Below are 26,545 nucleotides of genomic sequence, written 5' to 3' on the forward strand. Positions count from 1 at the left end.
GAAGTGAGCGCCATTGTGGCAGCCATTTTGTGGCTTCCTTCCTTAATTTATCACCACCTTAATGTATTGCGATACTGTTTGGGTAGAGTTAGTAAATAATGATGAAAAAATCCAACTAGAAGGTGAAGCCAACCTTTCATATGATGTTTCCCTTCATACTGTTGATTGAGGGTAAATAGATCAAATGACCGCTTGTTGTTTTTTAAATCTTTCTCCTTGTTACAGTGCCCTTCACCCGATGTTTGGGAGATTTGTTGGTAGTTGGTAGTCATATAATTTTCGTTCAGAATAAAAAAAATATTTTTTAGAAAAATGAATTTCAATATTTAAAATACATTTTTTATATTATTTCTTGTATTTTTTCTATGAAAGATTAAATTAGTTCCTATATTTCATTCTCTGACTAAATGGTGAAGGTCTTGAAGTTCTTAAAATATTTTTATCGAAAAAAGTTAAAAGAGCTAAAAATTAAAAAAAAAATCAAACTTAAATCTATAAGAACTACAGAATTTTGGTCAAACAATGGAAATTGTTCAATATAGGAAATTGTTCAAGCTTTCATTAAAAAATCGCAAACATTTTTTTTGCCACCACTGTTTGTATAATCTAACACAAGAAATGTTCCACTGGTTCCAAATGTTCAGGTTGCAGCATTGTGGGAAACAGCGAAAACCTCGAGGAAAGGCAGCACAATTCCATGTAAAATTTAGAAAGGTAATTTGTATGGATCCGTAGAACTCGTTTTTCCTCATGGAAATTCTCCGGACTCTAGCAGAGTCATGAACCTGCTGGCTGGGTGTTTGTTGCTACACACGGATTTCCTCCACTCCACTTCGGTTATTGAGGAAGGAAGGATGATAAATGCTTTCTGCTTCACAGCGGATAGTCCATCTTCTAACTTTCAGTCGTATGGAAACTGTTTTCCCTTTTGTTTTGTAATATGAGAATGGGCTGTGGACGAATATTTCGGAATCCAGTGTGTGCACGTATGGTTTAAAAATGGTCACAGCAATTATTTTTCACGGATGAGAGACTAATATAGCAGAAACGTCGGCGGGATATATGAAAGTCGCTTCTATAATTTACTGTGAATATTTTAAATACCTGTTGGTCGCATTTGGCTATTAGACTGGATGAGAACTGTTCGCAGCTCTGACGTCCGGAAAAATGGAGATGCGAGTTATGTATTATCTTGTTGATCAGCCGCTATTTCATTTAGATGAAATGTGATACTGTCAGAGGTGCAATTGAGCTTTAAGTATTTCGTATTTCATGCACTGTATTTCCAACTAACGTTTCGTTCTATGAAAAAAACTACATTTTCCAACTTTAAATAGGTGTTGGTGTCTCATGTTGATTTGCTCTTTCAAGTGTTGATTCCACCATAAAACTCACGAGTGCAGAGTTTCTTTTAATAATCCTGAGCTTCATAATAAAAAAAACGAGTTTGGAAGATTTACGTCCCTTCGTGGAATCTTATAATAACGACAGGATTTTACGACCAGAGTCGAAAGATTCGGTGGTGAATCCGCTGAGATATTAAGTGAGTAATACCACCAGATACTTACGAATGATAAAAGCATGCCGGTGAAACTTACACTGGGTGGTAATAAATTCTGCAGTAAATTGATCCCCTTTGCAATTCATACATTTCCTATCGTGATACCGGGATATTTTCTGCACATGCATTCAAGCTCGAGTATCATCAGCAGCACATGGTACAATGCGAGGAAAGAAAAATCTTCGACGTTTGGATGGATGCTGGTTACCGATAGCAGAGAAAACGCGAGCGATCCGGCCTGTGATTTAGAAAACAGAGTAGCAATATGGATGGTGCTGCTGTCAATGATGATGTTCGCAAATCGCGGAATGAAAATGCTAACGAACTGATTGATAATGGGAGTATACCGAGATCGTCGTTGAATTATTGGTTGTTTTTATTCGAAACAAGCAACCGTAGAAAACCAACTGCACGATAGTGTGTTAGGCAGGCACGCTAGTCAAACAGGTAACGAACAGCGGTAATTGATGATGTGTGGTATGCGATGTGAAGGGAACTCGGAATTATTAGTGTAACATCACGCAAGGATCGTTCAAGGATCGTATGGGAAATGGAACCCGAAAGCAAAACTAACGAGCACTCCCTCCCTCTAGGAAATCAATATTAAATATAAATCACGACAGGGATGAGTGTTCCGAAAACAATCGGTCCAATTCAGCTTTACAGCTTTAACTGTGGGGAGCATGGTTGCCATGATAAAACCTGTGTTTTAGTCTCTAAAATTATTTTTATTTTAGTTTTCTCAGAAAATCTGCATTGAAATCTGTATTAAATTTATAAGTCAAAATTAAAGTATAAGCTTAGCTTCAGTATCATTAAATGACATAGTTATTATGCATTCGACGATGTTGATGGTATCTTCGTAGATCTTATAGATGTGATAAAATTACAATGTTTCATTGAGGTTTAATGGAAGTTAACATAATTAACAGGACATGTTTGTTTACATTGCATTGTTACACAGCAGCTTTGTTATAACAAATACAATAACATAATCAGGTAACAATCCCAAAATGAGAGAACTTTCAACGCATGAAAATTTTTTCCTAAAGTTGTTTTGAACCCATATGTTTGGGATCCGGACAAGTTCTGATAGAATTTCCTCGTTCTAAACAAATTAATCGGACATGTTTTATTTAGATTTTTATTTTTCTGCTCTTGCATAGATCAAATGCTGTTAAAAAAACTTTAGTCGTTATTGAACCTCTCTAGGTTGCATTCAACGACGGATTCCAGTGAGAGCCATCTTCAGTATTTTCAATGGTTTGAGCCCCAATATTTTTTGGCCCTTTGGTTATCGTTAAGCTATATACATGAACACTGCAATGCGTTTTCCTAACACTGGCTAGATCGATTTTCTCTATTTTCAACGCATTTTAACATATAACTATTGAAAATTTTATAATTATATTACAATTGGTGGATCACACCATTGAGGAATATGGCGGTTCCTTCGGCTGAAGAAGGCCAGGATGATAGCTCATGATTTTTGGAATGTGGAATTAAAGAACACTAGGATAACTTCTAAAACACTCGGTTGATTTTATTCTCGCGATCTTGCACATTCAAGGGTTGGAAAAGGAATGGTGTATATTGGCAGGAATCGGTTTGTATGCACATATTTATTTGTGTGCGATCGGCTTGTGTTATGCTGTGTATCGAATTACTGTGCTGGTTGTGGATGTGTCATACATTGCATTTTGAATGGGAGGAAAGGATTTGCATAGGGATAAGGATAGGGTTAAATAAAGAGAATCTATTTTCACACTTGCTCAATATTCGCGCTGGTCGCAAACAACAATATATTGTTAGGAAGTGTCCAAATCGACTGGGGCTAATATATGAAATCCTCAAACAGAAAATCGCTCGAAATTGGATAATTTCCGTGACGCGACCGATATCTGGTTTTTTAATTTGTACTCGCTATATGTTCCCGCAAACGTAATCCTACGTCAACTGGCACCGTTGATTCTTTTGAATATTTCCAATACCAAGAGCAAGACACTTTCAAAGAAAAATGGATTTTGACGACAGTATGAGCGATTTTATAAAATTCACATTCACTGCGCTGAAGAAATAAAAAGATAACCAGTGTTATTTCATTTTAACGCCAATGAGACAGACTTTTGCATATTTTCGCGTTCGCATCGAAAATGAGAAAGCAGGACACCACGTTATATATGAATGCCGAAATGATTCCCATTCAGGCAAATGTTATATGAACAAAATTGGTGAGACAAGATGAAATACTATTATCATTATTATCATCATTGATATCATATCCTATTTGTCGTACCAAGTCTTGTTGATATTCGTTGTTTATGTTTTGCTTTGTATCTTCGTGCAAACAAGTGATATAAATCTGTATTTTGTTCGTGAGCTTCTGTTATTAAGTGCTTATGATAAAGTTGTTGAAGTTTTCGTCCTCTCAGTGCAATTCGTCATAAGCTCAAGCTACGTGAATTATATTGTTTTCGTTGTTAGACGATTGTTTATATCTGCATTCATCAACTAAATTTGTACACCAGCGCCATCTGTTCACGAGTTTTAATACTAGTGCGTTGCATGCAACATTGTCACCGCGCAGAGGATTGCATCGAATTTACAGTGATATTCCGATTTTTGAATCAGAATCACATAAAACAGTTGATTGGTTAAATTAGCTTTTTTTTTGAATATAACAAAACTCACTCACCGCAATGTCTTCAGTTTGCCATGCTTGTGCTATCGATGCTACGGATAATCAAGTCGTGTGTCAGGGGTTTTGTAACGCAATTTTTCATCCGAAATGTAGTGGTATTAATCCTCACATTATGGATGAAGTTTTGAAAAGTAGCCAGCTTTTTTGGTTGTGCCATTCATGTTCTAAGCTCATGAAGGACATGCGTCTGCGAAACACTGTACGTTCGGCATATGAGACCGGTCAAGAACAACTGATTGGAAAGCACAACGAAATCGTAGAATCTTTGAAATCAGAAATCTTAACCGAGCTTAAGGCGGAAATTAAATTAAATTTTACTGCCCTTATAAACTCGAGATCGCTCACGCCGAAATCCGTGAGACGTCCATCAATTGTCCCTGAGGTAGAAGCAGCGGAACTCTTCGCTACATTTTTTGAGAGTGTGTTCAGCAAAGTGTCGCCCGTTTGTCGTCGCAATTGCTTTGCTCACATACCATCATATGACATCACATTTCCAGTTCTTCAGTTCTCCTCTGAAGATGTGAAAAAAGAATTTAAGGAACTTGACACCAAGAAAGCATCGAGTGCAGATGGAATATCTCCCTTGCTTCTCAAAAACTGCTCTTCCACCTTGGCGGGGCCCATCGCTCTTATATTCAACCGCTCTCTGCGCGATCGATCATTCCCGGCTGCATGGAAACGTGCCTGTATTGTTCCGATCCATAAATCCGGAAACTGCGTTTATGTCAGCAATTATCGTGGAATATCAATACTGAGTTGTTTGAGCAAGGTCTTCGAAAAGTTAGTACACAAGGTGTTGTACAACGTGTCATCTTTGATCATCTCCGATAGCCAGCATGGCTTCATGAAACATCGGAGTACCACGACTAAACTCATGTGTTACGTCACCGCTCTATCTCGTGAAATAGAGCTCAGGCGACAAGTAGATTCGGTGTACATTGATTTCTCGAAGGCATTCGACACTGTTCCGCATATTACTGTTATCAACAAAATGAAGCACATGGGCTTTCCCGATTGGTTTATGGAGTGGTTATGGTCGTACTTGACGGATCGTTCCGCGTACGTAATGGTTAATTATACAAAATCTAGACCATTCAGTATCACGTCTGGCGTACCTCAGGGTAGCGTTCTTGGCCCTCTGATCTTCAACCTCTTTGTCAATGACCTGTCTTCACTGCTCTCTTCTTCTAAGCTTTCTTATGCCGACGATCTGAAATTTTATCGGTGCATCACCTCGCCCCTGGATCATGTCGCCTTGCAAGAAGATATAAACACAGTGCTGACATGGTGTGGCGATAACGGCATGCAGGTCAATAGTAATAAGTGTAAGATCATATCCTGATGGGGAGGTGTGTGGGTTATGCAAAGTTTTCGGAACAAATTTGACACTTTTAGCTGATTAAAAATAACAGAGAATGTTGTCTAGAAAATACGCTCTACTGGGTTCATGAAAGTCGTACAATATCAGAAGAACACGATGCCACAAAATCACATGAAATTCCGCAAATCTTACCATAATTCTAAAGATTTTCTCGGTGACAGGAAGTAAGATAAGATACGATAAGATCTGTTCGAAAGTGAAGACATTTTATAGCATTACACCGAGTACATGGGTCTTCAAGGTTCTCCCTTAGTTTTGGCCAGATTAACCGATCACAAGAAAAAACAAAATTTCATTTTCTAAGAGCATCATTGGTGGGCAAATGGAAGAATGAAACTTTTTACACAATATTGCCAATGAAACTGCTAATAGAACGAGGTAAGTTATTAGGCGTGGTGCACAAATTACGATACGCTAAAAATCCGGATTTTCGAAGCGCTCGCAGCTAATTGACATCGTCAGCTTCAACTTAAACTTTTTATATTATAGGGGAAGACGGAGGAAGATGGACACCCGGGGTAAGATGGCCACTATCTAGATTATTCAAACAATCAACTATTGGACAGTTATAATACATTATTTTAGTGTAATGCATTACCCTAAATTATGTATAACCATTTTGGCGTGTGTATAAGTGAAACGTTATAACAGAACATCAAAAATAAACTTTTCATACGGCGACGAGCACCGATTTTTTAATGATTGCATCAAAAAGTTTAAGAAACTCCAATAAATTCTATACAAGGTTTATTCGCTGCTTTGACAAAAAAAAATCTACAATGGTATCAAAAGAGCCAGAATCAGGTTTTTCATGGTGCTCTAGAAAATGTACTGTAATTTTGCAAATATTGCAATGAGTTCTAATGTTAGCAGGTAAATCTTGTGAATCCACAAAACCTCTGTGATTGTTTCATATTGACACGCTTTTCATAGTCGATCGAAAAAAATGTTGTAGTAAATTAGAGGAACACTTCATCGTAACGTGTCAACCTGTCGTTCTGGTTCGATGGTCGATGCCCGATGCCTGGTATGTTTTGTTCTGCTTCGAAGCGACCTGGTTCTTCTAGCCGTATAGGGGGAAAAAGCAAGCGTCAAGAAAAGAGGTTTTTCAATCGAATGCCCATTTTGAAGAACTTTCGATGCAAAGCAATTTGCTACGACAAAATTGGACGTGAGCGAAGATCATTTGGCAGTACAATGTGGACAGGAAAACAAAATCAGCTCAAAGAATTTTCGTACTTGTATCAGCTATGGAGAAAGTTAATTTTTAGCACATGTTATGGCATCCCGATTTATTACATTAAATGAACTGAAAAATAACAGAAAATGTTCTACTCCCCAATAAATGTATATCATTTGTATAATATATATGCTAGAGCCAATATGAGCGAACGAAACAGGAGACACAGGAGACACAGGAGACCACAGCTCTTTACCATGACTTTCATATCAAATTTGCATTTTTGCATTACATGCTCTGCAATATGGCTTGAACACTTGTGCTAAGAATAAAGGTGCAAGCGCGGATCTTTTCACCCTTAAGGTTTGATTCATTTAGAATCCGGAACCATTGTTCATTTTATAGCAGCGATCCTAGTAGGCGTATCTTAAATCTGTTGACAGCAAACTGTTTGGAAAACTTCACTGATTCGTTTTATTTTAAAAATGTTTTGTAGAATGGATGCCGAGGTCAGATAGAATCGCTAGAATCGCGAAATCGCTAAAGGTGCCAAAATCGACAGTGTATGATGTGCTGAAACGTTTTCGTGAACGTGCAGCTGTTGTTCGGATAAATCAGAGGACGCGTCTTAGTGGAACATACGATCGCTGAAGGTATGGAGAATGAGATAATTCACGCAAACCCGGTACTCTCGGACTACGACATCACCACAAACACAACTCAAAAAAGTATCCTCTGGAAAATCCATAAGCGAGAAGGTTATCGTAATTTCTGTGCCTGCAAGTAACTGAACATGACACTGAAGTAAAATCTGGTGGTCAAAAGACGCGCTCGAAAGTTGAACTATAAGGTTTTGACGAAGTACGAAGGATGCATGCTGATAGATGACGAAACGTACGTGAAAATGGATTTTAGACAGCGCCCAGGCCTGAAATTCTATAAGGTCATTGCTAAAGGAGACGTTCCCAGCTAATTTAAGTTCGTTTTAGCTGGTAATTTTGCCATGAAGTTCTTGATTTGGCAAGGAATCTACAACCGTGAAAAAAACACAAAGGTTTTCGTTACGAACAAGACAATAGACTTGAAAATTTATAGGGGAAAGTGCCTGCAGAAACGTCCGTTGAAGTTTTGGTCTTTTGGCAAGCTGCCACTATAATCGAGAGGTGCTTGAGTGGTACAGTGACAATGGGATCGAATACCTTGAAAAAGACCTCAATCCTCCCAATTACCCCTAATTCCGCCCAATAGAAAAATTTTGGGCAATTGTCAAGCGGAATTAATGAAGGGTTCTAAAGTGACTCGGAATGTTGTAAACACGAAGAGATCGTGAAATAAAATGGCCGATGAGGTTGACCAACAGAGAATCCAACCTTTGATGGAGGGTATCTGAGGTACGAAAATTCATTAAAACTGTAAAGGAATATTTTTTAAATATTTTTTTCTGAAACAATAAATTATCTGTATTTTTAAATAAAAGCATTTGTTGTACCGTTAATCAATCCCCTTAATCAATGGTTTTGTGATTCCGGATTCTAAATGAATCTTAAATCTTTAATCAACAGTATGAAGGGAAACATCAGGAGATTTTTTTTCATCATTGGAACTATTTGTAACTAACGTATGTGTTCGCGACGAACGCGACCCGAGCCAGCTGCAGACGAACAGGGGGAGAACGATGATGCAATCGGAAGAAACGAAGATGTAATCGGCTGCACTCGTCGATGCAGTCGTACACACATACATAGCGAGAAGTGTAGTTTTAAGTTTTTCTTTTTCTTATTCTGTTAGTGCGTAAGGATGTGTAGATTTAAGTTTTTCCTCATTCTGTTGGTGACAATTAAAGGAGTAGGATCTTAAATTGAAATTGCCTTATTTTGAAGAAGTGTCCCAGTGAAGCAGCAGCAGTGAAATCCAATCTGGTCAACAGGGCGACCAACGTAATTTCCATCCTCCGTTGTCTTGTGAGTCACCGGGCGACAAACAAGCAACGAACGTGTTCGATCCTGTCGTCCTTTTGCCAGCATCGTGTTGTGCAGCGGTTAATGGCGTGTTTTAGCCGCTGAAATTTCTCTGCTGGTTCTGCTGTGTGCCGCTAAAAGTTAGGGTGAAAATTGACTTTATTTCGTGTTGTTTTACGGCGAATGTGCGCCGTGGTCCTTCGACGAGTCAGAGCAAGCTGCGATCTGAGTGTGCGATCGTCAGCGACTTTGTGTTGTGTTGAGACAAAACATTTGGTCCTTCGAACCGGATAATTACCAGTGTGATACGTGTATTCGCGATTATTAAAGGATTTGAGTGTGATACATCCTTCCGCGATTAATAAAGTGTGAGCCTTCATACGCAGTGTGAACTTCCGAACAGTGTTATTTTGAAGTTTTGAACATTTGAGTTGTGTTAGCGAAAGTGTTGCCATTTGAGAGCAATTGAGAGAAACCATGGAGCAATTTAAACAATTAGTTTACCAGAGAGGCCGAGTGCAGGCGCGAGTATCGGTGATTATCAACAAGCTAAGTGATGCGATAGAGCAAAACGATAATACCAACTTATCGCAGTTAAAAGCGTATGAGAAGAAGCTAGAGTTGCATTATGCGGAGTATATGGCGAAACATGATTTGATCATGGCTCAGTGTCCCAGTTTTGGGAAAACAGAAGACCAGGACGAAAAGTTGGATGAGTTTGACATCATTCATACTGATGCTTTGGAGAAGCTCAATCATCTGTTGGATTTCTTTCGTGCCGATCCAACACATAACAACCGTAGATCTCCTCAAGTTATTGTTACCCAACAACCTCTGAAGACGCCGATTCCGACATTCGACGGAAAGTATGAAGCGTGGCCAAAGTTCAAGGCGCTGTTTAATGATTTGGTAGGTAAGTGTGGTGATTCCGATGCAACAAAACTGCAATACCTTGACAAAGCGTTAATTGGTGAAGCTTCCGGCATCCTGGATGCCAGAATCATTAACGACAACAACTATCAACAAGCGTGGCAGTTGTTAGAGGAGCGGTTTGAGAACCCGCGAGTGATCATCGACACCCACATTTCCGGTTTATTGTCGATGAAACCAATATCTAAGCAGTGCTGGAAAGAACTGAGAAACTTGATCGACAATTGCAATCGTCATGTAGAGGGGCTGCGATTTATGGAGCAAAGCGTCGATGGGACAGCTGGTCTTATCGTTGTGAAGCTGCTGACATCTTGCCTCGATGGAGAAACGAGAAAGCAGTGGGAACAAACTTTGGAACATGGGGAACTTCCGAACTTTGATGAATCCCTAAAGTTTCTCAGGAATTATTGTCAGGTCCTCGAAAGGTGTGAGATAGATAAGACGTCCTCTTCAAACGTAGCCAAAAAACTTCCTAAGTCGGGGAAGCCCAGCTGGTCACCGAGAACATCTCATCCAGCGACATCCGTTCCATCAGATAGCGTGTGTGACGTGTGCACAGGGTCGCACCTTAATTACAAGTGTCCTTCTTTCCTGAAAATGAATGTTGGTCAGCGTGTCAGCAAGGTGAAGCAAATTGGGATGTGTTTCAACTGTCTTCGTAAAGGCCATCAAATTCGAGACTGTCCTTCAGATAAGTCATGCTCGAAGTGTGGTAAAAAGCACCACACAATGTTGCACTTTGAGCGCGAATTTTGTACCGAACCTAAGTCGCAAAGTTCAAATACTTCGGAAAAGACAGCATCAGTGTCAGCTATTCCCGAAAGTCCAGTGTCTACAGCATGTTCCAGCATTCAACGACCAACAAAACAAGTTCTTTTGATGACTGCGTTGGTGAGTGTAGCATCAAAAAGTGGGAAAATATTTAAGCTACGTGCCCTTCTCGATTCCGGGTCTCAAGTTAACCTGGTATCTGAGTCTGCTATTCACTTACTGGCGCTTCCAAAGTATCCTGCGAACGTTCCAGTTATTGGTGTAGGTGGTGCCAAGTCTAGAATCCTACATCATGTGATTATGCGCCTATTTTCCGACTATACTGGGTTCCAAAGTGACGTGGACTGTTTAGTGACAAGAAAAGTGACAGGAAAAGTTCCTTCTGCTCCAGTTGACATTTCTGAATGGAATATTCCGCCAGGTATTGTGTTAGCCGATCCAATGTTTAATGAGCCAAGAGATGTGGATCTGTTGATCGGGGCCGAACTATTTTTCCAAATTTTGAGACAAAATCAACTGAAATTGGCCGAAGGTCTTCCAAGCTTGTACGAGACACAATTTGGATGGGTTTTTGCTGGTGCTCTCAAGTACGAGACCGAAGCTGTTAACGTGTTGTGTGCCACCAATGAGGATCCGTTGTTGAAAGAGATTCAAAGGTTTTTCGTGCAAGAAGAGCTTTTTGAGGAGAAAATGCCAACTAGTGAAGAACAACAGATAGAAGACCATTTTTGCAGAACGTATCGTCGTGATGAAGATGGTCGATTTGTGGTCCAATTACCTTTCCGCGAATCCATTAACCAACTAGGTAATTCCAGATCTTTAGCGATGAAGAGATTCCTGTCAAGTGAAAAGCGCCTAACCAATGATACAATTATGAAAGAGATGTACCAAACTTTCATCAAGGAATACCAGGACCTTGGCCATTGCCACGAGATTCACGAGGAGAACGATCCACCAGGACAGCAGAATTATTATTTTCCACATCATGCTGTACTCAAACCTTCAAGTACCAGCACAAAGCTACGTGTGGTATTTGATGGTAAGGCGAAGTCAAATGGATTATCCTTGAATGAAGTGCTAATGATCGGTCCCAAAATCCAAAACGATTTATTTGCCATACTACTGCGTTTCCGGAAACACATTTATGCATTTTCAGCAGATGTTGAGAAAATGTATAGGCAGGTGAAGATCGATCCAAAACAAACGAGATACCAAAGAATTTTCTGGCGTGACCAGCCCGCAGAAAAAATAAAAGTGTTAGAGTTGTCAACGGTAACCTATGGGACATCTCCTTCGTCGTTCTTAGCAGTGAGATCAATGGTTCAGCTGGCACGAGATGAGAGTAGAAACTTTCCTGCAGCTGCCGAAGTGATATTGGAAGACTGTTATATGGACGATATTCTGAGTGGTGCTTCAACGCTATCATCTGCGAAGCAATTGCGATGTGAAATTGAGCAACTTATGATGAACGGAAAGTTTCCTATTCGGAAGTGGTGTTCTAACAACAACGAGGTGCTCGATGGTGTTCCTGATCAAGATCGTGAGAAATTAGTGCACATAAAAGATTCTGGAGCGAGTGAAACGATTCGAACTTTAGGTGTTCTTTGGAATCCGAAAACTGACCAGTTCCTGTTTTGTAGAAGTCCGGAAACGATGCAATCCGATGCGAAAGTGACAAAAAGACATGTTCTATCCCAAATTGCCAAACTGTTTGACCCGCTCGGGCTCATATCACCAGTAATAGTGTCAGCCAAGTCCATTATGCAGCAATTGTGGGCTGCTGGGTTAGGATGGGATGAGGCCCTCGAAGGTGAGATGTTGAAAAGATGGATCGTGTTCCATCAGTCACTACCGCAGTTGAACGAGATACAAATTCCGAGATGTGTCGTAATCTCTGACGCTCATCGCATTGAAATTCATGGCTTTTCCGATGCGTCGTGCACTGCTTATGGCGCTTGTGTGTTTTTACGTTGTGTTCAAACGGAGGGGATAGTGTTAGTTAGACTACTGTGTAGCAAGTCCAGAGTTAGTCCTTTGCGTCGTCTTACTATGCCTAGACTTGAGCTGTGTGGCGCATTGTTATTGGCAAGATTGATCAACCTAGTGATACCTATTTTGAAAATAAAAGTGCATGATGTCAAGTTGTGGTCGGATAGTCAGATAGTGCTTGCGTGGATAAAAAAGGATCCCAATCAACTTCAAACCTACGTGAGAAATCGAGTTATAGAGATATATGGACTTACTAACGATTATGAGTGGAAGTATGTAAGATCTGAAAATAATCCAGCAGATCTGGTTTCCAGAGGCTGTCATCCAGAAAGTTTACGACGTTCTGACATGTGGTGGAATGGTCCGCCGTTTTTGCAAGCTACCAACTACGAAATTCTGGAGACACCAATATTACAAGATGACGAATTACCAGAAATGAGAAGACCGACTGTTAGTAATCCAGTGGTAAATTTTGAAGATGAACCAATATTTGAGCGGTGCGGCACGTTTTCAAAATTGCAACGTGTTTTGGCACAGGTGGTGAGATTCACTCGACTACTATGTATGGCGAAGGAAGAGCGAAACAAATCCCAATACATTTCTGTACAAGATATGCGGGATGCGATGGGATATATAGTACGAGTACTTCAGAATACTGCGCTAAATGAAGAGATCCAGTGTATTCAGAGAAATAAGTTACCCAAGCGACTTGCAAATCTTCAACCTTTTGTGGACGAGAAAGGATTTCTACGCGTCGGCGGACGTATACAAAATTCTAAATTACCGTACGATGCCAAACATCAATTGCTTCTTCCACATAATCATCGGGTGACGGAGATGCTGATTCGACAATATCATGAGGAGAGACTTCACGAGGGACCATCCGGTTTGCTGGCAGCGATAAGACAAAAATTCTGGTTTGTAAAAGCTCGTTCTGTTATTCGAAAAGTGACACGCAGCTGCGTGAAGTGTTTTAGGGCCAATCCGAGAGCAGTGCAGCCATTAATGGGAAATTTACCAGAGGAACGTGTGACGTTAGCTGCAGCTTTCGAGCTCACCGGTGTGGACTATGCTGGTCCTGTTATAGTGAAAGAGGGAAGATACAAGCCGAAACATATTAAGGCGTACATCGGATTGTTTGTGTGCCTCACGACGAAAGTTACTCATCTCGAGTTGGTTTCGGATCTAACGACCGAAGCTTTTCTTGCCGCTTTGGATCGATTTATCAACCGACGTGGAATGGTTCGTAAAATTCTGTCGGACAATGCAACCAATTTTGTTGGCGCTGCTAAGGAGTTACACCAATTATTCGTGATGTTCCGTGAAGAAACTTCAAAGACTAGAATTGACGATTTTCTACTTAAACGTGAGATAGAATGGAAATTCATTCCGCCTAGAACCCCTAACTTTGGCGGATTGTGGGAGGCAAGTGTCAAAGTGGTCAAACGTCATCTACATCGTACGTTAGGCAGCGCAATTTTGACGTTCGAAGAGTTCGGTACCGTTTTAACGCATATCGAAGCTATAGTGAATTCCAGACCACTTTATGCGTTATCTGATGATCCCAACGAAACACTTCCGATAACTCCAGCTCATCTGATGTTCGGTAAACCGTTGGAGCCAGTTTTGAAACCATCGTATTCTGATATAGCAGTGAACCGTTTATCCCGACATCAGTATTTAAATCATTTACGTGATAGATTTTGGACAAAGTGGTCCCGTGATTATTTGTCGACGCTACAGTCAAGAGCTAAATGGACCGAAGGTGAGCCGAATATGAAAATGGATACTGTTGTGTTAATTATAGAAGATAATCAACCCGTTCAATCATGGAGATTGGGTAAGATTGTTGCACTTTACCCGGGAGGAGATAATGTGGTCCGAGTCGTTGATGTAAAGACATCGACAGGAGTTTTCCGACGATCTATCCGGAAGTTAGCACCACTTCCTATATCTGATAACGATAACGGAGAGACGAAGGTTTCCGATTTGGAATGATATTCCAACCGGCGGGAGTATGTTCGCGACGAACGCGACCCGAGCCAGCTGCAGACGAACAGGGGGAGAACGATGATGCAATCGGAAGAAACGAAGATGTAATCGGCTGCACTCGTCGATGCAGTCGTACACACATACATAGCGAGAAGTGTAGTTTTAAGTTTTTTTTTTCTTATTCTGTTAGTGCGTAAGGATGTGTAGATTTAAGTTTTTCCTCATTCTGTTGGTGACAATTAAAGGAGTAGGATCTTAAATTGAAATTGCCTTATTTTGAAGAAGTGTCCCAGTGAAGCAGCAGCAGTGAAATCCAATCTGGTCAACAGGGCGACCAACGTAATTTCCATCCTCCGTTGTCTTGTGAGTCACCGGGCGACAAACAAGCAACGAACGTGTTCGATCCTGTCGTCCTTTTGCCAGCATCGTGTTGTGCAGCGGTTAATGGCGTGTTTTAGCCGCTGAAATTTCTCTGCTGGTTCTGCTGTGTGCCGCTAAAAGTTAGGGTGAAAATTGACTTTATTTCGTGTTGTTTTACGGCGAATGTGCGCCGTGGTCCTTCGACGAGTTAGAGCAAGCTGCGATCTGAGTGTGCGATCGTCAGCGACTTTGTGTTGTGTTGAGACAAAACAGTATGCGTAAAAAAATTTACTTATTTCGGATGGCAATGAAGAAAAACTGAGATAAAATTTTGTTGTTTTTAAAAGTCATAAGTTAGGGTTGTTTGAAAATGAAAAAGTTTGAGTTTCATTTTTACCTGACGCATTTTGAATATTTAAGAACCATAACGAATTGCACAACACTTTTTTTGACAGTCCTGCAGGTTAGGCACAACTATTTACAACCCAGAATCAAACAATGAACGGTTACCCCACAGCCACATATCATGATATTGCTCCATTTATGGGTTCTTTGAAGTTGTGCTAAGAATAATCAATTGATAATTAGTCTAATAACATATCGTATCAGGATCTGTAATCTTTTCACACACGAAGTACCAGGATTAGATATCTTATGGCGCCAAAATTTGCTCAACGGATAATAGCTCCATTGTTCAGCAGGCAAACAATACAAACTTGACATATATTACTCGCTCGTTGCCAGCGCTGCCCTACACAATGCTGCTATGCTCTTTTATGTATGTACACCAAGAGATGCTGTATCCTTTCTTTTCTGCCTACAAGCCCTTCTATCTATTCATGTTAGTCCTATACATAAATGAAGCACTTTATAGATTGACCGAGCAGTTGTGCTGTGTCCAAGGTTGCATACTCAGCATCCAGTAGGGAAACACGGGGTGATTTGGACCACCCTTTTATCTCATCTCTTTCTATTGTTGAGCCGTATGTATCTAACTTAAAAAAACTTTGGTAAAATTTCAAAACGGTAGCATGAACACAGCAAGCATTTTGACTGTCAGAAAATGTGAATTTTTCGATCGTGGTTTTAAGTTTTTTTTTCCGCTGGAAAAAACAATGGAACTGGAACAATTTAATGCAGCGAAACTATATGTTTGATAACAATGAATGAAATTAATTGCATTTTAATTTTTGCTTGTTGTGTGGGGTGACATGGACACGTTTCTGTGGGGTTAGTTGGTCCTACAAGTTTGAGGCTTTTCTCTGGTCTAATTGAAACCGCTGAATTTCAAAAGAGAGGTTAGGCAGACAACGTTGGAGGAAGGAGGAGCTTGAAAGAACAACGCTGGCCATCAAGGACGGGTTTTTAACCAAGCTTCAAAAGTGTTTGAAAATGCTCGAACAACAGTAAAAAGATTCATGCAGAATTCGAAATTGCAATGTCCATAAATCATCTCTTTTATTTTATGATATATTTGGTAATTTGAAGCTTGATATAATGATTCAACATTTTTGATTGAGAGAAAACAAGGGTAGTTCAGTGTACAATGTGACATTTTTTTTTATTTAGACCGTATTGGTTTGGAAATATTAGGCAATTTGCTTAGGGAGTCCAAATTCCCCCCATTTCCCCTACTGGCGAGTGGTGAAAGAACAAGTCACACGATGAACTTCGTAAGTACACATTCATATTGCACTAGAATTGCAAAAATGACTTTTTCTTGGAACAACGTTGTGAGTTGGGATAAAATGTTTGATTGTTTTTTTTCTATTTCAGTCAAATATCAGAAAAACATGGACCATTATTAAAGAATTAAACTTGATGAAACAACCAGATAAATGAGATGTTGGTTGCTCTTCGTCGAATACTTCGAAATGTTGCCCCCGCGCGTTTAGGTGTAATTTGCCGCGATGGAAGAAACACATTTCCAAGCATTTCAAACCTGCTCTGTACATCTGCTTACGGTAATTCAAGACTATCTTCTTCCATTATTTTAAGTTTTGAGAGCAAAATTCTGACAGAAAGATGATCTGGAGAAAAACCGCCTTCAGTTTCATCCCTATTGTAGCTTGAAATCTCCTGTGTCTCATATTACCGTGTTTTCAGCGAGTCTTCAGTATTGTACCAAGAGTTGGTTTTGAAATTTGGCGTGCTTTCGCATTCTTTCAAATGCCGCAACATACATTCGGTTTATGGCACTTCTGCTTTCGGGTTTGGCTGTTTTTGTCTGCTCATTCTCGTTTGATAAAATTTCTTCATTATATTGAGGAATTTTTAGAAACGTTCATGTGTTATGACTGTATGTATGTGTATGTGTCAATCTTGAAACCGTGAGTGCTCTGCTCTCCGGTTCTTGGAACGGCGAAATGCTTTCGGGTCATCCCGAAATGATGACTTTTGTTTCCTCCTTTCGTTGCTCCCTCCACACAGCTGCTGCTGATGGTGCTTAGTCGAACGTCGTGTAGCGAGAGAAAAAGTTTTCCTTTGTTGAAAACTCCTGAAAATTCTCGTTGAAGAAATTTAATACCGATTGTATATGCGTATATACCGTCGTACCGTGTTTTTGGTAACCGTCCAGCAAAACAAGAGTGCACCCAACTTTCGTTATGCATTCGTTCTTCTTGTATTTATCATTCTGGGTTGTTGCGGTGAGCTGATTTAATTTTCGGCTAGATGAATTGGCATTCAAGGTTTTATCCGACCTATGGTGACGACCGGCAAGAATTGACTCGTTTGTTGGGAATGCGGTTAATTTACTCCCTAAGCAATTTTAATACAGCTGCTAATCATATTTAATTGAATTGAATGGAGTATTGGGCGGAATTTCCTTTTAACTTCTGCTTCCGGAATTGTTTTCAACCTTTAGCTGTGAAGCTTTTACTGTCGAGGCTGGTATTTTAATTTTTTTACGTAGGACTACGTCTAACCGGAAGATATAGGGGGTGAAATGGAAATCTAGGCACTGAACAAGTAGGAAAAAATGCAAGATTTGGAACGCTTATAACTCGAGCATTTCTCAATAGATCGCAAAGGTTTTTGCATCAATTGATAGGAAATATATCTACGCATCTATTATAATGAATAACATTTCATTTTTCTTGAGATAAATAATTGAATAATTGTGAAATATCAAGTATTGTCAAAATGCACTATGTGCCCATTTTTGATTGGTCCATTTTGTGCTCCTCAAATCGAACCGACCAAAACGGGCAACCAGAGCAGCAGCGAAATAGAATGAACCACGATTGGAAAGGAAAAAGAAAAAAATGAACGAAACATTGGTCGCAGTCTCACACATGCGTAATTCTCGAGCCAGCCAGTCAGCTTAAAAATCCCCGCTCCGCTGCCGTAACGATCATTCTCATTCAAACCGTACACCACATCGGTTCGCATCACAACACATCAACAAACCAACCCAAGCAGCCATGTCTGGACATGGTAAAGGAGGAAAAGTGAAGGGAAAGGCAAAATCCGGCTCGAACCATGTTGATCTGGAGTTCCCCGCAAGGGTAGCTAGGCCGAGCGCGTTAGTACCAGTGCACCAGTCCACCTAGCCGGCGTTATATAGTTTCGGCCGCCGAAGTGATCGAGTTAGCTGGTAAAGCTGCTCACGACGATAAGAAAACCCGCATTCGGAACAGAACACATTCGGTTCGGTGGACATCAAGACAACAGGCAGTTGCAGCGAGTGGCGAGTGGCAAACGCAATCGCAAAACGGCATCAGGTAGCAGAAGAAAAAAGTTTGTTCTTTATACACACTGCTTTGGTGGCAAATCCAGAACAAGGCGTCATCGAGGGAGTTCGAAATGGTTTTTTTTTCAAAACCACGAGTACTAAGTTTTCTAAATTTGAACCATTCCATAAAACAAGGCGCTTTTCAGGGCCATTAAACCTTCCAAAAAAGAGTTTAGGAAATACAGTTCAATGCTTTCTAAAACAATATCCAAAATAATAATAAAACTCAAATTGATTTTTTCATAATTTGTTTGCCAGGATATGATGAGTATGTGAATTTGGCAGTTGTTCTGAGCTTATTGATTTTCACCAATTCTTAAATTGCTTCTAGATTGAAAGTACAGTAATTTACACTTATCTCGACATTTAGCTAATTGGTCGGACCAGTAATGCGACATATTTAGTTGGACATTTTTGTAAACATAGAGTTCGGGGTCCAAATTATGACCCCACATTGAAGGTCGACACTGTACCACTGTCATCGCAAATGTTCAATTACAGGTTAAAATTACCTCCAATCCGATACTGAGTGGTGGTAATGCGACGTGCCATTGAATGTAATTTACTGTAAAATATGTCACAAGCTGGATGGGAAGAAATTTTCCAACTGTGAAAGCTGTGGCGAGTGGCAAATGCAATCGCTAAACAGCAAGGTTTAGCCGAACAAGATGGGGATATCGAGTGATAACAAAACAATAAACTCTTTAGATTGAAGATAATTTTGTGATCCTGAAAAGGACCCTTTTTAGCCTGCATTTGAATCCAACGAGCGAACAAATCGTAATGAATGTATTTTGTTGCCATCGCTCCCTTTTAACGCTCATTCGTTCGTCTCGTTGGACTCGCCCCTCTGGCTGAGTCTGCCGATTTGTCTCTATCCTGTGAGTGTGTACCGCTAGAGTATAAAACACGCGGACCCCAAAAAAATATCTTATTTTCTTTCAAACCGTAAACCCGTGTGGTTGTACGGCATCGGCATCGTGGACGTAACAAAGGAGGATAATCAGAAAACCCGCATCAAGAACAGAGCAGCTTCGGTTCGGCGCTCATCAAGGCAACAATTAGTTTCAGTGAGTGGCAAAGTGTTTCTCCGGCACGTCGCATGAAATGTAATTTACTGAACAACATGTCACAAGCTGGATGGGAAGAAATTTTCCAACTGTGAAAGCTGTGGCGAGTGGCAAACGCAATAGCTAAACAGGAAGGTTTAACCGAACAAGATGGGAATATCGAGTGATAACAAAAACACAACACCAAAGGTTCTTTTCAGAACCATCAACATATTCATGAAGAGTAAACAGTAAACTAATCCATTTTTAAGGTAGATAGGTAGGTATTCACGTAGGAGAAGAAAATAAAACAATATATTTAAAATATATATTTAACAAAAGCTATCCCCTTTGTATAGTCCTACGTCACTCCGGTTATGTCCCCGACATTACCCACCCGTCTTTTTGTGTTTTTATTTTTGTTCGGGCACATTAATCGTTCGTATTAATCATCAAAGAATGTTTTTCCGACTTGCACTGGTACACGCATTTTCTCGATATTGCCACTCAGAACACAATCAAGACTTGTTATTGGACATAGAGATATCGATAAAGCAATGATTCAGTGTAAGAAAAATTACATTGAGATTGTGAAATTCACTACGAACGTTAGTGCCATATGGAGAATACGGAGAAACTTTCAGAATACAGGATATATTATCCGAATCACGTAATAAACAACACTGTGGACATATTGAGATCAACTTGGAAGTTTTCCACGATTGAGACACTTTTTGGATTACAAAATAGTCTGTGAGGCGATTAATCCTACGAGGAACTCCAACAACACGTTGTGATGTTTATGTTTATTGCGCCACTAGTGATTAAAAGTTGAATAACGTCAGAGTGCAATGTAATTCAATTTTAAGGAACTATAATAATCGATGGCGCCCTCGGAGTGAACTTGCTCCACAGTTTCCATGTTTATTCATAATTATCGCATCACTCCGTATTTGCAATCCTCTTCATTTTTATTGGCTGAAAACGTACTAGAATCTGCCGTGCTTCGTTAATGTATTTTAATTTATGTGTCAACTTTGTCCGTCTTGGCAGTAAGCAGCGTCATAATAATAATAATAATTCCAACCCCTCGGCAATGAATAGAACGACAGCAGGAGATGGTAGAATGGCACCAGAAGTGATATAATTGAATTGAATTCTGCTGTCCTTTTTGTTTGCCTCAGCTGAACTCAGTTTAATTGGAAAACGTTGCTTTTTTAAATGGCTGAAATGCCGTTTCAATATAAATCATGATGTATAATTTTATTTTACTGCTCGAATGAATTATGAAGCAACAACTGCGTTGACGCTCGGCCCTGAATTTATAAACAAGATATGTTGATTAGGTATGTGGATTTGTTACTGAAAATCGTGCTACGAGGGCTGCACTTTATGTATCCGGAACGATTTTTTGTTCACTAAGAATTGTTTTATTATTTCTTTACGTTTGAACCAGATTATTTCATTCATTTTAGAATGTACATTTCAGCTTTCATAACCGAGTCACAAATGTCGTTATGAGTGTTACCTTGCTTTTCTGACGAAGGATTTTCTCATCGAAGAATGTTTCGCCGACATGGTATCGAGTATCTCTGAGCCACTCAATATAAGTTCAAGAAAATGGTGATAGGTTGTATCTGATACACGACAGCATAGTTGAGGTAGGACTACGAAACGATATACATTACATGTTGATATTGAATTTCTTAAAAAAAATCGTCGAAGTCGCAGTCAACCGCTAGCAGCATTAAAAAGGTTATCTAGGTTGCATTTTCAGCTAACCCAAAAATACTACATGGGCTGAAAAGTTCTGGGATGTTTAATGAAAACAATCGTTTTTTGGGCAAAGCTGTATTTATTCTTCAACATAGTTTTCTTCGAGTGCAATACACTTGGTATAGCGAGTTTCCAACATTTTTCATTCTCTTTCTGTAGTACGAAACGTCTAAGTCTTCGAAATATGCCTCAGTGCCACTCTGCAAACTCCTTTTTGGGTTTGCATGGTTTAGGATCCACGTTTCATCCATGTCACAAAACGTCGAAAGAAGTCGCTTCAACGCTACGTCAAACCGGTCAAACGGTCAGTAAAGGTGGCACCTATCGCGCGGATAGCTTTTTCATGCTCAAAATGTCGTGCAAAATGTATCCCACTCGCTCTTCTGAATTGCCTACGGCCCCAGCTAACTCGCGTAACTTCACTCTACGATCGTTCAAAACCAGTCGATGCACTTGTTTTAGGATTTCTGGATTCGTGGCTTCTTTTGGTCTTCCAGAGCGAGGTACATCTGCGTGCTCGTACGGCCCATTTGGAATTCACTAAACCACCGATAACTGTTTTTTTACATTCGACAAAAAAATTAGAGGAACAGAGTGCGAAGTCGGAAATTTTAAGTGATTTTTGACATGCGGTAACTTCGTGGAAAATCAATACATATCGATGGGATTTACATCATTTTGGAAGCTACAACTTTCAGGTATTAGAATATTTTAGGTGGATATTTTTTATCTTGGTGTGTGTAGGTTAGGGTGCCAATGAAAATGGTCATCTCGAATTTCTAAAAGTTACTCCATAAAAAATGTTCACCACCTCAAAAAAACACCCTATGCAAAATATCAGCTCAATCGGACTTCAGGGAGAGAGACGCAAAGCGGTCAAAGATTGAAATTTTTGAGAATCGAAAAACCACCCAAGAAGTAAAGAAGTAAAGGAAATCAAGGGTTTCGAAAAAAAATCGGGATCTAGTGTCATCTCGAATTTTTTTTTGTCAAAAATCGTCACTCTGGTACTTAGTTTTATTTCGGAATACGAAACGAAGTATGGTTTTGGGTGCCAATAAAAATAGCTCTCTCGATTTTTCATTCGGAACTTGCTACGAAATGTTGGAAGGAGTTAGCAATATGGTCGGACACCCATACATCAACGAATTCCTGAAAAAACCTTTATTGTTACTCATTAGGTCCCACCGGGGTCCCGTCATGTTTTAGTCGGATTTTGCGAGTTACCACTACAGCAAGAATGCGCAACAGTGGCATCGCGATAACCGAGTAAAACCACCCAAACTGCCCGGAATTCCGCGCCCAATCGAAATGTATGAAGGTATCTTTAAAATTAAACTGATGAAAATGCTACTTCAATGAACCGATACTGGGAAAAAGCAGCCGATGAACTTAAGTTCTTGCGTATCGAGTCGGAAGTTTGAATTTTCATTCGAGTGGATTGAAAATCACAGGCTCCATATTGTATCTTTAAACTACAATAAATACAGGAAATTTTCTTCTAATAGAGCTTTGTTCTAAATTAGATAGATTCTGGGATATATCCGGCACGCTTCCAGCCTTTTCTAATTTGGCAGGGCCTTATGAAGAAGGAAAGAAATGATTGCTCAGGAAGAACAATGGAGTGTTTAACCCTCCTGTACTTGCGCGCAAAATCATAACTCGTATACTCGCGGACGGTGTCACAGATTGTGCGTGTCTCTGTAGTATTGCTATTGTGTAACTTTAGGCGTTATTGGTGTTTATTTAAAAAAAGACGGGTGGGTAATGTCGGGGACATAACCGGAGTGACGTAGGACTATACAAAGGGGATAGCTTTTGTTAAATATATATTTTAAATATATTGTTTTATTTTCTTCTCCTACGTGAATACCTACCTATCTACCTTAAAAATGGATTAGTTTACTGTTTACTCTTCATGAATATGTTGATGGTTCTGAAAAGAACCTTTGGTGTTGTGTTTTTGTTATCACTCGATATTCCCATCTTGTTCGGTTAAACCTTCCTGTTTAGCTATTGCGTTTGCCACTCGCCACAGCTTTCACAGTTGGAAAATTTCTTCCCATCCAGCTTGTGACATGTTGTTCAGTAAATTACATTTGATGCGACGTGCCGGAGAAACACTTTGCCACTCACTGAAACTAATTGTTGCCTTGATGAGCGCCGAACCGAAGCTGCTCTGTTCTTGATGCGGGTTTTCTGATTATCCTCCTTTGTTACGTCCACGATGCCGATGCCGTACAACCACACGGGTTTACGGTTTGAAAGAAAATAAGATATTTTTTTGGGGTCCGCGTGTTTTATACTCTAGCGGTACACACTCACAGGATAGAGACAAATCGGCAGACTCAGCCAGAGGGGCGAGTCCAACGAGACGAACGAATGAGCGTTAAAAGGGAGCGATGGCAACAAAATACATTCATTACGATTTGTTCGCTCGTTGGATTCAAATGCAGGCTAAAAAGGGTCCTTTTCAGGATCACAAAATTATCTTCAATCTAAAGAGTTTATTGTTTTGTTATCACTCGATATCCCCATCTTGTTCGGCTAAACCTTGCTGTTTAGCGATTGCATTTGCCACTCGCCACAGCTTTCACAGTTGGAAAATTTCTTCCCATCCAGCTTGTGACATATTTTACAGTAAATTACATTCAATGGCACGTCGCATTACCACCACTCAGTATCGGATTTGAGGTAATTTTAACCTGTAATTGAACATTTGCGATGACAGTGGTACAGTGTCGACCTTCAATGTGGGGTCATAATTTGGACCCCGAACTCTATGTTTACAAAAATGTCCAACTAAATATGTCGCATTACTGGTCCGACCAATTAGCTAAATGTCGAGATAAGTGTAAATTACTGTACTTTCAATCTAGAAGCAATTTAAGAATTGGTGAAAATCAATAAGCTCAGAACAACTGCCAAATTCACATACTCATCATATCCTGGCAAACAAATTATGAAAAAATCAATTTGAGTTTTATTATTATTTTGGATATTGTTTTAGAAAGCATTGAACTGTATTTCCTAAACTCTTTTTTGGAAGGTTTAATGGCCCTGAAAAGCGCCTTGTTTTATGGAATGGTTCAAATTTAGAAAACTTAGTACTCGTGGTTTTGAAAAAAAACCATTTCGAACTCCCTCGATGACGCCTTGTTCTGGATTTGCCACCAAAGCAGTGTGTATAAAGAACAAACTTTTTTCTTCTGCTACCTGATGCCGTTTTGCGATTGCGTTTGCCACTCGCCACTCGCTGCAACTGCCTGTTGTCTTGATGTCCACCGAATCGAATGTGTTCTGTTCCGAATGCGGGTTTTCTTATCGTCGCGAGCAGCTTTACCAGCTAACTCGATCACTTCGGCGGCCGAAACTATATAACGCCGGCTAGGTGGACTGGTGCACTGGTACTAACGCGCTCGGCCTAGCTACCCTTGCGGGGAACTCCAGATCAACACGGTTCGAGCCGGATTTTGCCTTTCCCTTCACTTTTCCTCCTTTACCATGTCCAGACATGGCTGCTTGGGTTGGTTTGTTGATGTGTTGTGATGCGAACCGATGTGGTGTACGGTTTGAATGAGAATGATCGTTACGGCAGCGGAGCGGGGATTTTTAAGCTGACTGGCTGGCTCGAGAATTACGCATGTGTGAGACTGCGACCAATGTTTCGTTCATTTTTTTCTTTTTCCTTTCCAATCGTGGTTCATTCTATTTCGCTGCTGCTCTGGTTGCCCGTTTTGGTCGGTTCGATTTGACGAGCACAAAATGGACCAATCAAAAATGGGCACATAGTGCATTTTGACAATGCTTGATATTTCACAATTATTCAATTATTTATCTCAAGAAAAATGAAATGTTATTCGTTATGATAGATGCGTAGATATATTTCCTATCAATTGATGCAAAAACCTTTGCGATCTATTGAGAAATGCTCGAGTTATAAGCGTTCCAAATCTTGCATTTTTTCCTACTTGTTCAGTGCCTAGATTTCCATTTCACCCCCTATATCTTCCGGTTAGACGTAGTCCTACGTCAAAAAAAAAGTTATAATTGAATGAGAAAAACTTCAGAAAATATTTTTTCTTCAGCTTCATTCAGTTCAAAAAGCCATTTAATTGAGCCTCCTCAAAATAAAATTATTGATTCTCGGTCTGTGAGACCATATGCACGAGTATAGGAGGCTCAAAATATGATGTGCTATGCAAAGTAAAGAAGAATGTTGTCCACGTCGGAATGACTTTTTGACGTGGGACTACGTCTAACCGGAGTATATGGGGGGTAAAATGAAAACATAAACACAGTACATGTAAAAAATAATGAAAGATTCCGAATGCTTATAACTCGAACATTTCTTACTGTATCGGAAAGATGTTTTCATCAATTGATAGGGAATATTTCTACGCATCTATCACAATTAATAAAATGTTATTTTTCATTAGATAAACAATTGAATAACTGTAAAATGTTAAGCGTTGTCTAAACGTCCTAACTACCTCGTTTTGATGGACCCGATTTACGGTTTCCCAAACACAGCCATCATAACCAAGCAGCCTTGGGGAAATCGGCATTGCAAATACATGAAAGTATGGGGATTTTTGTTCTCATCGAAATGTGTTCCTTAACACAGACTTCAAAACCAAGCAGTGTTGGAGAAATCGGCATTGCAAACACATGCAAGTCGGGAGTATTTTTGTTCCGACTGAAATGTGTTTCCCTAACACAGACTTCAAATCCATGGAGCGTGGGGAAATTGACATTGCAAATTCATGCAGGTCGGGGGTATTTTTGTTTCGACTTAAATGTGTTTCCCTAACACAGACTTTAAATCCAAGGAGCGTGGGGAAATCGGTTTTGCAAATAAATGCAAACTGCGAGTATTTCCTCACCCGCATGTTTTTTTTGCACTCCGAAATGTGTTTTCCTAACACGGATTAGAAAAACGGGTACGAACACAACGCTTTTGCTCGGTTATTCATGATTGCATTGAAGGAGATGCCTTCATATCTTCTACTCCCGGAATTTCTGGCACTGAGTGCCTGAAGTTCATCAAATCAAGCAAATTCGTGGTTCGAGAAGTACGTGCACATGAGAAATGCAAACTTCAGAGGGAAATGTAAAATAAAATAATCGTTCCGTTCACATATTTTGTCCTAGGCATCAT

The 26,545-nt window shown here is 39.9% G+C and overlaps 2 protein-coding genes across 2 annotated transcripts in view; one reads left to right on the forward strand and one right to left on the reverse strand.

Annotated features, from left to right (window-relative positions):
- LOC129765452 (TWiK family of potassium channels protein 18-like) overlaps positions 1 to 26,545 on the reverse strand; it is a 104,559-nt gene that overhangs the window by 67,136 nt on the left and 10,878 nt on the right. The gene's annotated exons all lie outside the window — the stretch shown is intronic.
- Positions 9,259 to 14,469, forward strand: LOC129766280 (uncharacterized). The gene has a single exon (XM_055766799.1). It carries the CDS (start codon positions 9,259 to 9,261, stop codon positions 14,467 to 14,469), a length of 5,211 nt encoding a protein of 1,736 aa, XP_055622774.1.

The sequence above is a fragment of the Toxorhynchites rutilus genome, chromosome 2, assembly GCF_029784135.1.
Source record: "Toxorhynchites rutilus septentrionalis strain SRP chromosome 2, ASM2978413v1, whole genome shotgun sequence".
Taxonomy (NCBI): Eukaryota; Metazoa; Arthropoda; class Insecta; order Diptera; family Culicidae; genus Toxorhynchites; species Toxorhynchites rutilus.